We start from the raw sequence: 14,813 nt of genomic DNA, 5'->3' as shown, positions 1-14,813 counted from the left end.
TGTTTACACACATCCATCACGACACGCACTTCTTGTCTCGGAGCGACCCAAAGATCTCCGCAGGACCTGCAATGAGGCATCGCATTCAAACTTCCTTACGCGATTATCGTCTTCCTGCTCGCCCACATAAAGCTTTAGGCGGGTATTCGTTGCTATGATTGATAGATACCCGCTGGGAATCATGTAGTTCTCCTCCCATCATCCTGGTGTTATTTTCTGATGCTATACCGATAACTGGGACGCTGAGCAGCGCTTGCAATAGCAGAACTGGTCCCCTGTGTGAGGCAATCCCGTTCGTCTCGCTGACCTGTGCCCGTCTCTTGTCTCGCAGCCGGGAGCATGGCGAAGCGGCCCTGGAAGAACAGCACCTCGTGTGACCCGGACACACACTTCGTGTGTCGGAGCGACCCAAAGATCTGCATAGCGCTCTCCAGGGTCCGCGACGGCTCGGCAGACTGCCCCGACGCGTCCGACGAAGGTGAGCCGCCATGTTACACTCATCGTCGTATACTCCCAGCAGAGTTTCCTGTGCAGGAAGTTTCCGTCACTGTAGTGAGATCTTCTAGGATAAAATTGCACTGACAGCGAGACACGTGTAGTCATAGCACAGAAAGACTACGTCTAGGCATTTCCTCTGCTAAAGTAACGTTGGAGTAACTAATTAACAAAAGTTTTTAGTTATTTTTGCTGACCACCTGATTTTGCCTCGAGTAATAAATGAATAAATGAATGTATAAATAATCAGGTAAGTAAAAAAAGAAACAAGCAAATAAATAACCAAATAAATAAATAAATAAATAAAGCTTTTTGTTTATGGTTTCTCTCAACCAGATGACTCTTGACGTTACTTCAGTTGTTTTCTCAGGAAACCGAGATCTCTTAAACAGAACTCCTGCCTAAATCAAGCAACTGCCTCGAGTATGACCGGCATTGCACTTGAAAATCTCCGCCACGGTTAATCTGTTGCCAAAGAGAATTCCTACTAAACGAAATATGTTGCGCTGGTCCCTTAAAGTTCCATCTAAAGTTAGTCTATCTTATATGGCACGCGCATGGGGCGTCGCAATTCACGCAAAACCCGCTGTTTAAAAATCGCAAAAATTGCGCGTCGTTTGAGAAGCTGAACATGATTGTTCCATTACGATGGACCGAATACTTCCGGCAAGAAAGTGAAGAAATTTTAACGAAGATGGGCCACGGAGCCGCCGAAAACAAGACACTGCCATGAGGATATTCGGTCGCGAACGCGCGGCGTGGACAACGTAAACGTGTTTTGGGCGCCCAAGAGGAACTCCCGGAATTCCTGGACGTTTCTGGCTATTCGCCGCGTTTGAGTGCATTTGTTTTAGCTCTAGATGTGAACCTTTGTCCGACGGGTACAAGAAAAATCGCTCGAAATATTTTTGTTCTGGTTCTCCGATTAACTACAGTTTGACGGAAGCAGTATAAAAAATAAAAATGACCATGTTTCATTACTATTAAAGATGTTCCCTACACGTCTCTCCTTAACCCATTAAGACCCACGCAGAAGCTACTGGTTGGATCTAATTGAGGTTTCACACATTTAAGTAACTGCAATAAAAAACAAGACATTGAAATTTTCCTAGAACTCCGTTAGTTTTTTGCAGAGGTTACGATACTGTACATTAGAAAGTGCGCTGGACCCTTGAGATAGCAATAAGAAAGATGGTGTGATGCAAGAATGGAGACTACGCTAGGCCCTTCCCAAACGAGTGCCAAAGTTATCTTGGCCCATAGACTTTCTCACAAAAATACCTAAAGGGAAGTGTGGCGCCACCATGTATGCGAATTTCTTAAGTGGCCCCATTGGAGCTCTAGGAATCATAGAGTTTCTTTAAATAACTAGAGGACACTCTGGCGCTGCGATTGCTCAGCTACCATGGGAATGATGGGTAGTACATGGATTTGCATAGTCTTAGTACTTGCGGGTGGCGAATCGCTCTTGTGGCTTCGTTTATTGCTGTGTTTCGATTTTGTTTTGAAGGGAACCATGAACCCTTTTGAACTTCGTGACCCGATTTCAAAAGGTAAGCCTAAAACATTAAGGCGGCAAAGCGTAACCGCTTAACGTTTGCTGATTTTTGTTTCGTGAGAAAACAGCTCCAAGCCACACGAACACACACGGAGCCAGAAGTACGAAGAATAGACAAATCCACGTAATATATATCCATAATTCCCATGCTCGCTGAAGCGCCGTGCGTTGCAGCTCCCATAGACACTAGCGCCAGAGAGAGAGAGAGAGAGAATAAAATGAGGGAAAGGCAGGGAGGTTAACCAGATAATGGAGCATCCGGTTTGCTACCCTGCACTAGGGGAAGGGGGAATGGGGAAGAAAGATTGGAAAGAAAGCGAAGAGGGAAATAGACGCGCGCGAAAAAAAAAGGGGGGGGAGCTGGGGTGCTACAGTCTATACAATAGGCCGCTGCCACGCAAAAAGTTCAGTAGGGCCTTCACTGATTTTCTGTGAGCACACAAATCATGTCTTCTTTCCAGCACTGATTGTTCAGACAAAGGTCTGTCGTCAAGGCGAGCTAACGCAGCAGCTAGTTGCCGTCTTTGAACGCTGTAATGAGGGCAGTGACAGAGAACGTGCTCTATAGTTTCATCGCTGCCGCAATGACCGCAAGCAGCACTGTCTTCCATGCCGATTCGGTAGGCGAAAGCTTTGGTGAAGGCGACACCAAGCCATAGTCGGCAAAGCACCGTTGTCTCGAGTCGGGAGAGTCCAGACGGAGGCCGGAGTCGACGAGACGCGTCCAGTCTACGCAGTCGCGTGTGCCGTAAGCACTCGGTGTTCCACAGGGATTTTAATTCTGCATTAGCGATTTTTCGGATGGTCATTGCAGCATCAATCCTTGAAAATGGTATAGATTTTTCTTCACCATTTTCGTGTGCTGATCGGGCAGCTGCATCGGCATGTTCGTTGCCCAATATGCCGCAGCGACTTGGAATCCACTGAAACGTGATTCTGTGTCCTTCGTCGAAGAGGTGGTGAAGCAGCTCTCTAATTTCCAGCACTAGTTGTTCATGAGGTCCCCGGCGTAAGGCGAATGTCAAACACTGTAGTGCTGCCTTAGAGTCCGTGAACACGCTCCATTTCTTGGCTTCTTGGTGTTTAATGACTTCAATTGCGCTACGTAGAGCAGCAAGTTCCGCAGCTGTCGATGATGTCTGGTGGGATAAACGAAACTTCACCGTTGTCGCTGTTGCAGGAAAGATCACCGACCCTGCAGACCCATCCACTTTAGTTGAAGCGTCAGTATACAGATGAGTATGGTCACTGTATTTTTCATATAACAAGAGAAGGGAAAGCTGCTTTAGCGCTGGAGACGAGAGCCGGGCTTTTGACCCTATGCCTGGAACCGTGAGTTCAACATGTGCACAGGTCATACTCCATGGGGGAGTTGAAATCCTCGATGGAGTTGTATATCCCGCAGGAATGTGTGTGCGATATGACAAGACTGTCTGGCAGAATGAGGCACGTGGTCGGGCTTCTGGCAGTGAAGCTAGATGATGGGCAGGGGCACGAGTAAGATGCCTTACGTGTGCTCTGAGTACTTCCATCATGATATGCGTCTTCAGCGGGTAGTCATTAGCGATCTCGATTGTCTCAGCTGATGATGAACATCGCGGTAGCCCCAGACAAACTCGCAGAGCCATGGCCTGGATACTTTCGAGAGTCCGAATGTTGGTTCTACAGGTGTTGGTCAACACAGGCAAACTGTAGCGCAAATAGCCAAGAAAAAGCGTCTTGTACAATTGCATCATTGCATGTACTGAAATCCCCCAGGTTTTTCCTCCGAGATACTTGAATAAGTTAGCAATTTCTGTTAGCCTCTTCTTCAAGTGGGCCACATGTGGGCCCCAGCAGAGGTCTCTATCAATGAATACGCCTAGAAATCTGTGCGTCTTGACATACGGTATGACTTGGCCATCGATTGATATAGCGTATGGTCTCATTGGCTTTCGACTAAAAGCAATCAATGCACATTTCGCTGGCGAGATTTTCAGACCCTGGTCCTTGAGGTACAATGATACCAACGTCACAGCTTTCTGAAGTCTTGCGCGTACCTGAGGCCTTGTCACGCCAGATGTCCAGACGCAGATGTCGTCAGCGTACACGGATAACTTGACCACACTTGGTAATCGTTCTATAAGTCCAATGAGAACGAGGTTGAAGAGGGTTGGACTCAAGACGCCACCTTGCGGGACTCCACGATGCGTTGGGTGTTGGGAAGTTGGACCATCTGCAGTGTTCACAAACAAGGTCCGCCCTTGTAAATAGCTGCGTGTCCAACGATACAGTTGTCCGCCTAGGCCCACTGACTCAATGGCTTCAAGGATGGCGTCATGTAGAACGTTGTCGTATGCTCCTTTTACGTCAAGGAACATGGCTGCAGATAGTCGTTTACCTGCCTTTTGTTGCTGGACATATGTGACGAGATCTATAACATTGTCGATCGAACATCGGTGACGGCGAAAACCAGCCATGGCGTTCGGATATATCTCATAGTATTCCAGGTACCATTCAAGCCTGGCCAAGATCATTCTCTCCATTACCTTTCCTACGCAACTTGAGAGTGCGATTGGTCGGTAAGAGGCAATGTCCAGGGGAGATTTGCCAGGCTTAAGGATTGGTACCAAGCGGCTAATCTTCCAATCTTGCGGAACGACGCCAGCTTGCCAAGAATCGTTGAAGATGTTAAGGAGTGTTTCTCGTGCCCGTTTACCAAGGTTGAACAGCATCTTGTATGAGATGTCATCCGGGCCAGTTGACGACGACTTATTACATAAGACGAGCGCCGCATCGAGCTCCTGTGATGTAAACGGTAGATCCATGCGTGGGTCCCGTGAGTGAGGGATTTGATTCACTGTATGTAGGCTTGTGTACGCTGTCTGGCCCACGGTCATAGCGCAGAAATCTTCTGCTACCTGAATTTCATGCCGGCGATGAAAAAGTGCAAGGGCTTTGAAGGGAAAACGCTGCTCTGGAACAGAACGTAGGCCTCGCACAATTCTCCATATCTGAGACAGCGGTTTATGAGGATCTAGCGACGCACAAAGTTTCCTCCATCGTTGGGTGTCTAATTTGTCAAGGCGCCGTTGTATCTTCTTTTGGATGCGCCGGGCTGTCCGTAGATCGTCTGTGGAATTGGTGCGTCGGTATCGTCTTTCGGCACGACGGCGTATCGCACGAAGTCGCTCCAGCTCGAGGTCATATTCAGAGTACTTCGAAGAGCGTATTATTGTGCGCGTAGTCGCATGTGCAGTTTCCTTAATAGCTTGCTGAAGACCATTGGACAGGCCTTCTTCACAAGCATCCTCAAGTTGAGTCTTGAACACACTCCAATCTATTCTTTGTGTTGTGGTAGAGGAGTACGTGTTCGAAATACCTTTGATCTTCAGGTAAGTGGGGATGTGGTCGCTTCCGTGTGTTTCAATGTCCAAAAACCACTTTACCCGTGTAGCAAATCGGCGTGAAACAAAAGACAAATCAAGGCAGCTGCTATATGTAGTGCCTCGTAAAAACGTAGGACTGGCATCATTCAGAAGGACGAGACCATGGCTGGATACCAATGATGCTAGACGTCGTCCCGTTGAATTAAGCCTTGAGCTTCCCCAGATGGGATGATGCGCATTGAAATCCCCGGTGATAACCCACGGACCCGGATGTGCCCTTAATATGCCGTCTAGTTTGTTGGCGTCGAAATGACCTGATGGGGATATATACACGCCTAGAAGTGCGAATGTCACTTTTCCTTTTTTAACAGACAAGCACACATACTGATTGCTGTCGTGAGGTTGCACTGGCTGGACGACGTAAGTAAGCTCCCGGCGAATAAATACAACAACTTTGCTACTTTCGATGTCACTTGAAGAGAAAAATGACTCGTAGCCGGATAATCTGATTGGGTGCGATAATTTCGGTTCACATATAATCATGATGGGAAATCGGTGCAGATGAACAAACTGGCGAAAATCAGATATGCGAGATCTCAGACCTCTTGCGTTCCACTGAAAGATGGACGCTTCTCTGACCTCCTGACGGAACGACTTGTTATTGTCGGCCATGGCTTTACTGGAGGCTTGCAAGGACCGGACTCAACGCGTCCAGCACCTGTAGGCCACTCCTAGCAGTTGGCGTGTCGATGCTTGTCAGAACACTTCTGATGACACTCACAATGGATCGCAGCATAGGAATAATTTGACGATCTGCGTTTGGAGCCTCGTCATCAGCAGCATTGGCTTTCACTGGGAGCAGAGAGCGGGAGGGCTGCTCGGAAGGCCGTGCGTTCGCAAGCACCGGCCAGTCTTCAGGGGAGAGAGGCTTCGCCGGTGGAGGTTTTCTTGTACTCTCTGGCTTTCTACTAGATGTTGATGGTGGTGTAGACCGAAGTGGTGCATGAATATCACCATGACTGGAGCGCTTCCGTCGGTGGCGACGTCGACGCCGGATTTTCTGTGAAGCTTCTCTATGGGTTGAGTTATCCCTGACCATTTCTTTCAGGATACCCATTTCTTTCTTGAGTCTTGGGCATTCCTTAGACGTGGCCTCATGCGTACCTCGACAATTGCCGCACCTATAAATTGTTGCACAACAGGTGTCTACCGTGTGCGCCTCCGCGCACCGGGGGCATACGGTGGAGTTTGTACAGACGCCCTTGACATGACCGATCTTGAAGCACTTGTGGCACTGAAGCGGCTTTGGGACAAAATGCCGTACCACATGCCGGAAATGTCCTACCTTGACGTGCGTAGGGATTGAGTCGCCCTCAAAGACTAGCTTAACGCAGCGGCTGTTCCCGAGGCGGCTTATATGCTTAATGACCACTCCTTCGTACGCTGGTTTTATCAGAATGGGTAGATCCGTGTTTGGGATTGCCAAGTCAATGTCGTAAATGACACCTGCAGTGCAGGTTCCAGTCATCAGTACGACCACTCGTACTTTGACATCTCCAAACTCTGTCATCATTCGAAGCTTCTGCAGCGTATCTGCATGTGTTGTGTCAACGGCTAAAACGTTCTTACGTGTGTTCAGCCGGACCTCTTTGATTTCATTCTGCGCTATTCCCTCAAGAACATTAGAAATGGCTTGCCTGTTCAATTTTCGAAGGCTGGCGGAAGGATCCACGGGCATGAAGAGAATGGTATGCGGCCAGCGTTCATTCCTTGCCTTCACGGTTGACGTGCTTGCTGGTGATGACGTCTTGATTAGCCTCCTTTTGGCCTTGCGGCTCATCACAGACACGAAGCTGCCATCTGATGAGTCGTCGCCGTCGACTGAGTAGATGTCCGTGTCTTCACTGGAGCTGCTCCAAGAGCCTCGTTTCCTTGCGGAGCTTACAAATGCTGAGCTGTAGCCAGACGGGCCAGCAGTTCGTTCTTCGTCCATGTGCACGAGAGCAGGAGCATCTCTTGAGCCGTCGCTGGTGATGGACCATGAGCCTTGAGCCACAGAAGAGCTTGAGGGCGCTGACATTTGACCACGTGGGCCTGTAGAAGTCGCCGCTGCCATCGCCACAAGGCGGGACGCAGGGAGCGTCCCAGGAATCGTGGAAAATATGACGAAAATCAGTTAGTAGTGACAGACGCGTTTTATCACTAAGTAACTTCGTCGTCGTCGCCAGAATTCTTTCTAGTGCATATGTAGGAAACTCCATGCGGGAAATGACGATGGGTGTGTTCAAATACTCACCGAAGACGGCTAAATAAATGGCTAAATGGACAGCGGCCATCTTAAGTCCCACTCCAATATTCTCGTAGCCAGGAAAATAGACAGCTCCGAGAAGACTGCATCGTAGACAAATACGATGCAGGCTACTTTGCTGTCCAAACAAGATGGCGGCTCAGCAAACTGCTTGAAAAGCTCAGATATTGTCCGTGTTGTCGTCTTAACTCAAGCATACATTTCTCCAGGCGCTCACTGCGAGTAACTTTAATTTTTTTTCGATTTGAGCACAAAGTAAGCTCAAAAATGACAGTTACGTTTGTTCATCTTAGCTTTCTCTTCTCGACGCTAAGTGGTGCCTCGTCACGTAGAAGCCGTCCAGACACTTTTCATTTCTCAGACAACATGGACTCGATGCTGTCATCTAAGCTGTCAGCGTAGACAGCGATGCTGCCTTGGAATTGGAAGACAGCCCATTTCAGTGTGTTGCAGCAGACCTCAATTGTTTTCCAAGCTTCTTGTGAAAATGAATGCCCGTATGCTCGGAGGGTCCGAGCAAGCGCTGCGGGTGCTGGTGATCTCTTGCTTCTTCTTCTGGCTACAACAAGGCTCAGTCACTGACTTGCTGTTATGTGACTAAAAGACGATACTTGGCGCGTATAAGATCTGCTGAAACCTCCAGTGCAGTAGCAGACCCTTTGGGCGTTGTCTGCGGCCATCTCGATCGTATGAGTAAATAGGGGGTCGTATCACTATCTCTCAGGGCTGCAGATTATGTAATTATTCGCAGATTCATCGTAGAGCTCAGCCCCTTCTACGCCATTGTTACCGCTGCTGAACAGGCTTGGCAGTGTCACTACGTGGCCCGCCGCGGTGGTCTAGTGGCTAAGGTACTCGGCTGCTGACCCGCAGGTCGCGGGATCGAATCTCAGCTGCGGTGGCTGCATTTTCGATGAAGGTGGAAATGTTGTAGGCCCGTGTGCTCACATTTGGGCGCACGTTAAAGAACCCCAGGTGGTCGAAATTTCCGGAGCTCTCCACTACGGCATTTCTCATAATAAGATGGTGGTTTTGGGACATTAAACCCCACATATCAATCAATACCGATCAGTGTCACTACGTCTCCTTTTGTGCCCAGTGAATGGCCGCTTCATTACAGAGCATAGTGACCACACAGTGTCGTCATTCGTTGTAATAGGAGAGAGAGTGAGTGAGAAAGGAAAGGCCGGGAGGTTAACCAGATATTGGCATCTGGTTTGCTACCCAGCGCTGGGGGTGGGGAAGTAGGGGCAAGAAAGAGGGGTTAGAGAGAGGAAAAAAACGCTGTGCTTTTGCTTTTGGTGTTTACGAAAGAAAACTTTTTTCCTGGATCAAAACAGAAACTATATTTTTCATGTTCCTTTCAATCCATATGCTTTATTCTTCGCACAGAGCATACATTCGTACTATTATCATTCCTCCTCTCCTTTTGTTTTTATGTTAAAGACATAAGCGTCAACGAAAACATCAACAGGCTCTTGTATTTTGACAGTGACATCTGTTGGAGCATTGTGAGCCATGGATAACCGAAAAAAAGGGAGTTCTTCCAAAGGAAATAGCTGGTTCATTGTCTGAGGCAACGTACAACTATTGGCACTTTTACGCCCCCAAGAAGACCCATTGTGCTATCTAAATGTGCACCCACATTCGATTACACGTTAGAGTTAAACTACGCTTCTTGAGCTTTGTAGCGATGATTTCGTTCTCACCGAAGCACAAAAAGTTCGTTTTTTTTCAACACCTGAATTGGAAATCCTCAAAGCAATTAAGAAAATGGAGCACTAACCATGAGCACTTACCATGCTCTTCTTTTCCTAAAGTTTAACACTTCATATAAAGCAAAAAAAATATAACCACGCCAACAAGCCAAGTTAGGACTAATGTGCTGCAACCTTTGGCGTCCGAAATTTCTCTGGGCAAGATGAAAATATTCTGTTGTGCATTTTCTATTCCCGAAAAAGGTTGTGTATTTCTTATTACCAAAGATGGAAATGTACGCAGTGAAGTACACTTGGCATTAGCAGAAATTTTCACATGTGCTCTTCATGAAGTACTTGAATGTAGCCTTTGTTAAGTAGTTTTACCGTAAGTACAGCCTTCAGCAAGCTTATGCCGAAAGCTCCGCATGGTGTCTTGAAACGGTTTAATTGACGTCATTGCCGCGTAGCTTTGGCTTCTGTTGCCGAGATTTTAACGAAGCATCTCGACGCATTATCCAAGGATACCCAGGTATTATCTCGGCAACAGCGCCTAGAGCTTCGCGGTCGGCTGGCATAAGTCAAACTATTCAAGGTCATACTGCGGAGCGTTTGAGTTAAGCTTGCTGACGACTGCATTCTGTGTACAACACTTCTTCTGAACTCCTTGGGAGGTAGTACTAATATGATCCTTACGCTGTGCGTGCATCTTGTGCAATACTGCTTACGGGCACTTTGCCATGTAGTTTGTATCGAAATTTTTGCCGTAATTGGTTTCCAACAAGCAGAGGTGTTCTGATGGTTCCCGGTTCCCTAAGGCAAAGTGCGATAAACAATCTAGCTCCTTAAAAAAATAATTCAGTGGTGTGTACTCTTTAAAAGCTGCACTTGGTACTTCGAAAAATCGTCGTCATCTCTCGGTGCTCAAGACAACAGAAAGGAGCACGGTTATCTAGTTTCCAGTTCCAGCAGTTGCAGACACTATAGTTGCTGCGCGAAAAACATTAATAAAGAAAAAGGTCAAGTGACCTTTGACATAGAATGGCGTTTCAATAAAAGAAGGTGGCAAAATGAGAGGTGGTTTCGCAGAGCAACCTACCTTATTTTCTATTTCGTGAAAAAAAAAAATTCGACAAGGCGCCACTATTTAGTCTGGAAGAGTTACTAGATCCGAGACGTCCAGGTCTCTGAAGTACTTCGCCGAACAGAAAAAATTACGTTTCCCAGCTTTTAGCTGGTAAGGAATCATGGCGCTTTGTCTCTACCACGTTTCTTATTGTGATCAAAATTTGAGCGAGGTTCGATTGAGTTTCTCTCGCCGGAATGAACGGTATAAATGCAGCTGAGTGCGCTTGGTGATTAAAGTGTACGGTTTCCTTCTCGACACCGATTTTTCCTTCATCTTCCTCTTAGGCGATCTTAGAGAAACGTTTTCTTTGTGCGTACCGGACACTTAACTCTGGTTGAAAGTTTGGCACCAACTCGCAGAGAAACCTCGAGTTCTGTATCGCTAAATTAATATACGACCATGGTGCCGAGCTTCGTGTAACCTGAAAATCTTGCCTCTTTTTACTCGCTTCGCCGATAATATTTCGTCTGGCTCCGTCGCGAAATGCCTTCGTTATAATGCAGAGCTTTATCTGGTAGCGTGATTCTTAGGAAGAAGTGTGGCAGCTTGGGCTAGTTGGTATGGCATGACGATAGTTATTGCGCGAGAACAAAACGACGACACAGTTATTGCGCGAGAACAAAACGACGACACAGAGACAAGAAGGACACGTCTTTCGTGTCCTTCTTGTCTCTGTGTCGTCGTTTTGTTCTCGCGCAATAACTATCGTCTTAGGAAGAGTTCTTGAACATATGAAAATAATCATAACAAATAAAAGGCCACGACCTATTTCGCGTCACGATTAATCTGCGCGGAGTCATTGTGATCTTGTGAGGAACGCCTACGTGTGTTATTTATTGCCTATCATCTTGAAAGCAAACGCAACCCAACACAGGTGAAAATAAATGTGAGTTTCTGCGCCAGTTGCCGTATATAGTGTATATTGGATAGATAGATAGATAGATAGATAGATAGATAGATAGATAGATAGATAGATAGATAGATAGATAGATAGATAGATAGATAGATAGATAGATAGATAGATAGATAGATAGATAGATAGATAGATAGATAGATAGATAGATAGAGTCATCACTTATGATGATCATGGCCCACGATTTGTCAAATCGTCGCCATCAAAATACTTCTAACGAAGTCCCATACCATGCACCTATGAAGAAACAGCTGCTCCCGTACTTTTGAACGTCATTGGTAAGTAACACTGCCGCTTGGTAAGCAGAAATCCGAGATCGATCTCTCGAATGTGTAAGATAATTATCAAAAAAGGCGATTTGTGTGTACCGGCCCACAATACACGAGAACTGGACAAGAGAAACGCCGGCTGCACACTGATTGATGGCTGTGTTAGCAAACATGACTAATTATTCATGCCGTATACCTCCGAACTCGCTCTGTATTCTGATGTATTTCGCGTAATTTTTGGCTATATGAAAGTACAAACGTGAAATAATGGTATTCTTAGTTGATCGATGATTCGCGGCGAATTGTGCTTGAAGAGAGCGCACTTGCAAGATCACATATTTGACAATGTGTCTAAGAAGCGACAAGAAAAGTTCTTGTATATCGACGTAGCATGAATAGTAACGGTGCAGAATTTAGAAACTTGTAACGACATTTCTTCCCACTCGTGTCGTTTAGAAAGGCAAGAATGAATTTGTGTAGCACGAGAATGCTAATTAAGTGATAAAAGTGACTTTCAAAACTGGGAAAAAATTGCCCGCAGCTTCCCTCGGGGGAACACTGAGGAGGATGCGGAAGCATGTAATTGGTTAACGGGTGTTAAATTGCGACTTACTTGGGTCGATGGCTAAATTGGTTAACGTGGTTGTGAAATGGGGTGTTAAATGAGTGAACACGTACGGCACGTATGCGAAAGGGCGGTGTTTTATTTATTGCGACGAACCAACGGACGAGCGGCAACTGAGCGAGCGAGCACCGACCTTGAGTATATATACAGCGCGATGGTGCATGCGCTGTCAGCTGTCGAATGTTCTCGAAGGAGAAGCGCGCGCGCGGCACAGATGGCGACGGCGCGACGGCGCATGCGCTGTCAGCTGTCGAATGTTCTCGAAGGAGAAGCGCGCGCGGCACAGATGGTGGGCGACGGCGCATGCGCGCGCGTCAGCTGTCGAATGTTCGAGAAGCGGTGCGGACGGCGCGAACGGCGCACTACAAGGCGCGAGTATAAGATGCTTCCGCATCTAATATGTTGAACGATTTTGAGTACTTCATACTCAACTATGGGAGAGCACTGAGCCGTCCCGCTAAAACAGTTTAGTGGCTGGTAACAGAGTTAGACACATTTTAGAAAAAGTTTATTGCCACAAACGTCATTAACACTCAACAGAACATTTCCGTCTTAGACATACTCTAACGATGATGACAAGACAGACGTCATTTACATGAACATGGATATGAGATGGCCACATGCCTGAATACACAGGCATGGTTCAGTGTGCACCGACGCTCGCGTAGGTTTTAAATAGCTAACTTTACCGTACAAGCTCATGTTTGTGTTACTGGTTTCCGTACCAATACTTTACCTTCCTGGTGCATTTAATGTGAAACTTTGACCGTTTTAACTCGGACACATGTATGCTTTTGAAGTGCAACAAATAACCTTATACTTGATGAACGCGTGAATATTGCAGTAGCAGAGAACGAGTGATTATTGTATCAGACGTAATGAATTAGCTCAACTAAGGCGGTGCGGACGGCGCGGACGGCGCACTACAAGGCGCGAGTATAAGATGCTTCCGCATCTAAAAGCGTGAAAACCGTCAGGACATCTGTGCCAAAAAGACATAATGGGTAAATCCACACCTTCAAAATCTCGTGCGTTAACTCACGTCCATCGTCGTAACAGTTTGTTTTAACCAGACTCCACTCGCGTCTGAAGATGTGGCGTAGAGGCTCTCGGCGTTCTCTCTTGTCAAATCCCGCCTGTCGGTATCCCGTAGGCATTTTTCCCGTGAGCAGCTGTACTGGAACTGCTTGACAACTGTAATGCCATTACTGCGGAAGACAAAACGCTGTTTCTCGTCTTTCGACCCTCGTTGCGACTCTGTGCGTCTGCTGGATGTTCATTTATAGCGCGGTTAGGCGAGAGATTGATGTGCTCATCAAATAAGTCTGCCGCTGAGCTTTTTAAATTAGCTATAAAGGCGTGCAGAAAAAAAAAGACTACTTTTAGGCCTGCTAAAAATTTAATAGGTTTGGATTTTTAAAACAAGTTACGTCTGCTGCCTCCAGACATTTAGCCTGAAAAGAAACTTGTAGATAGACAAATAAAATAACGAAAAAAGTTGTGTCAACGCCGACAGCGTGAATTCCGTCGGCCCCGCTCTCTCCTGCCAATATTGATGGTTTTGTCGTGGTCTCATTTGAAGAATACAGGTCGACAGGCTGGATGGACAGGTGGTGAGCCATGGTCATGGCCTACAGAGATAGAAATTGATATGAATGTAACGCAAGAAGCGAAGTAACATAATAGCAAAAGAAAAAATAGAACTTCGAAAAGAAGTATTACGTATAGTGACGCAAAATGCGATACACAGGCGGCCAATAGGCGATAAGAGGAGCACGGAAAGTTAGTGCTATTTTTGCTCCTATACTTAGCGATATACAAAATTTTGCCAGCTTTCATAATCAGATCGAAGATGGATACGATGCGGCTAGACTCTAGTAACGAATAAAGGCAAGAAGGGGGGTTTCACGTGGTGCGTTGGAATAAGCAAAGTCGCGGCCGTAAGAGGAGGTCACTGCTCTCCTATTACGCCTCATCAAGAGGGGCGTAATAGAAGAGCACGTTCAAGTAAGTCTACAGCCGACATGATCATAAATAAAATGGCGAATAGAACGATGCTGATGATGATGATTGCAAAGATATGTGAACCGGATTGTGCTATCAATTTTCATTTCTATCTTTAGTGATGAGAAATCGTAAAACAGAAAATGCTGCCGGAACCAGCATTTCGACGAGGGAACTTTTCTTCACCAGAGGAACGAATGCTTTCAAAAGTGACGTCCAAATGTCAGCCTTGTTCACTCTCACTGAGAAGGTGGAAAGACTAAGCATGTACACAAAAAAAAATAAGAGCTGAACAGGAAAAGGAATGTTGGAAGCACCACATTCAGCTAGAGGTAAAGGAAGTACGAGAGGTTAGCTATATGGCTAGTGTTAGCCGCGTGGTGCTCGAGCAGAGGAAGTGGGGTACTTGGATTTGCTTGCAGTACCCGCTTATCTGTGTATATCAAG

The 14,813-nt window shown here is 46.5% G+C and overlaps 1 protein-coding gene across 7 annotated transcripts in view; it reads left to right on the top strand.

The window, feature by feature from the left end:
- LOC119172825 (uncharacterized) overlaps positions 1-14,813 on the top strand; it is a 246,908-nt gene that overhangs the window by 113,721 nt on the left and 118,374 nt on the right. For all 7 annotated transcript variants that reach the window (XM_075893505.1, XM_075893504.1, XM_075893503.1 and 4 more), the window contains exon 2: positions 332-478. In XM_075893505.1, coding sequence (XP_075749620.1) covers positions 332-478 — 147 coding nt within the window. The remainder of the gene's footprint in view (positions 1-331; positions 479-14,813) is intronic.

This window comes from Rhipicephalus microplus, chromosome 4, assembly GCF_043290135.1.
Source record: "Rhipicephalus microplus isolate Deutch F79 chromosome 4, USDA_Rmic, whole genome shotgun sequence".
NCBI classification, from domain to species: Eukaryota; Metazoa; Arthropoda; class Arachnida; order Ixodida; family Ixodidae; genus Rhipicephalus; species Rhipicephalus microplus.
This window is presented reverse-complemented; position numbering and strand designations above follow the sequence as displayed.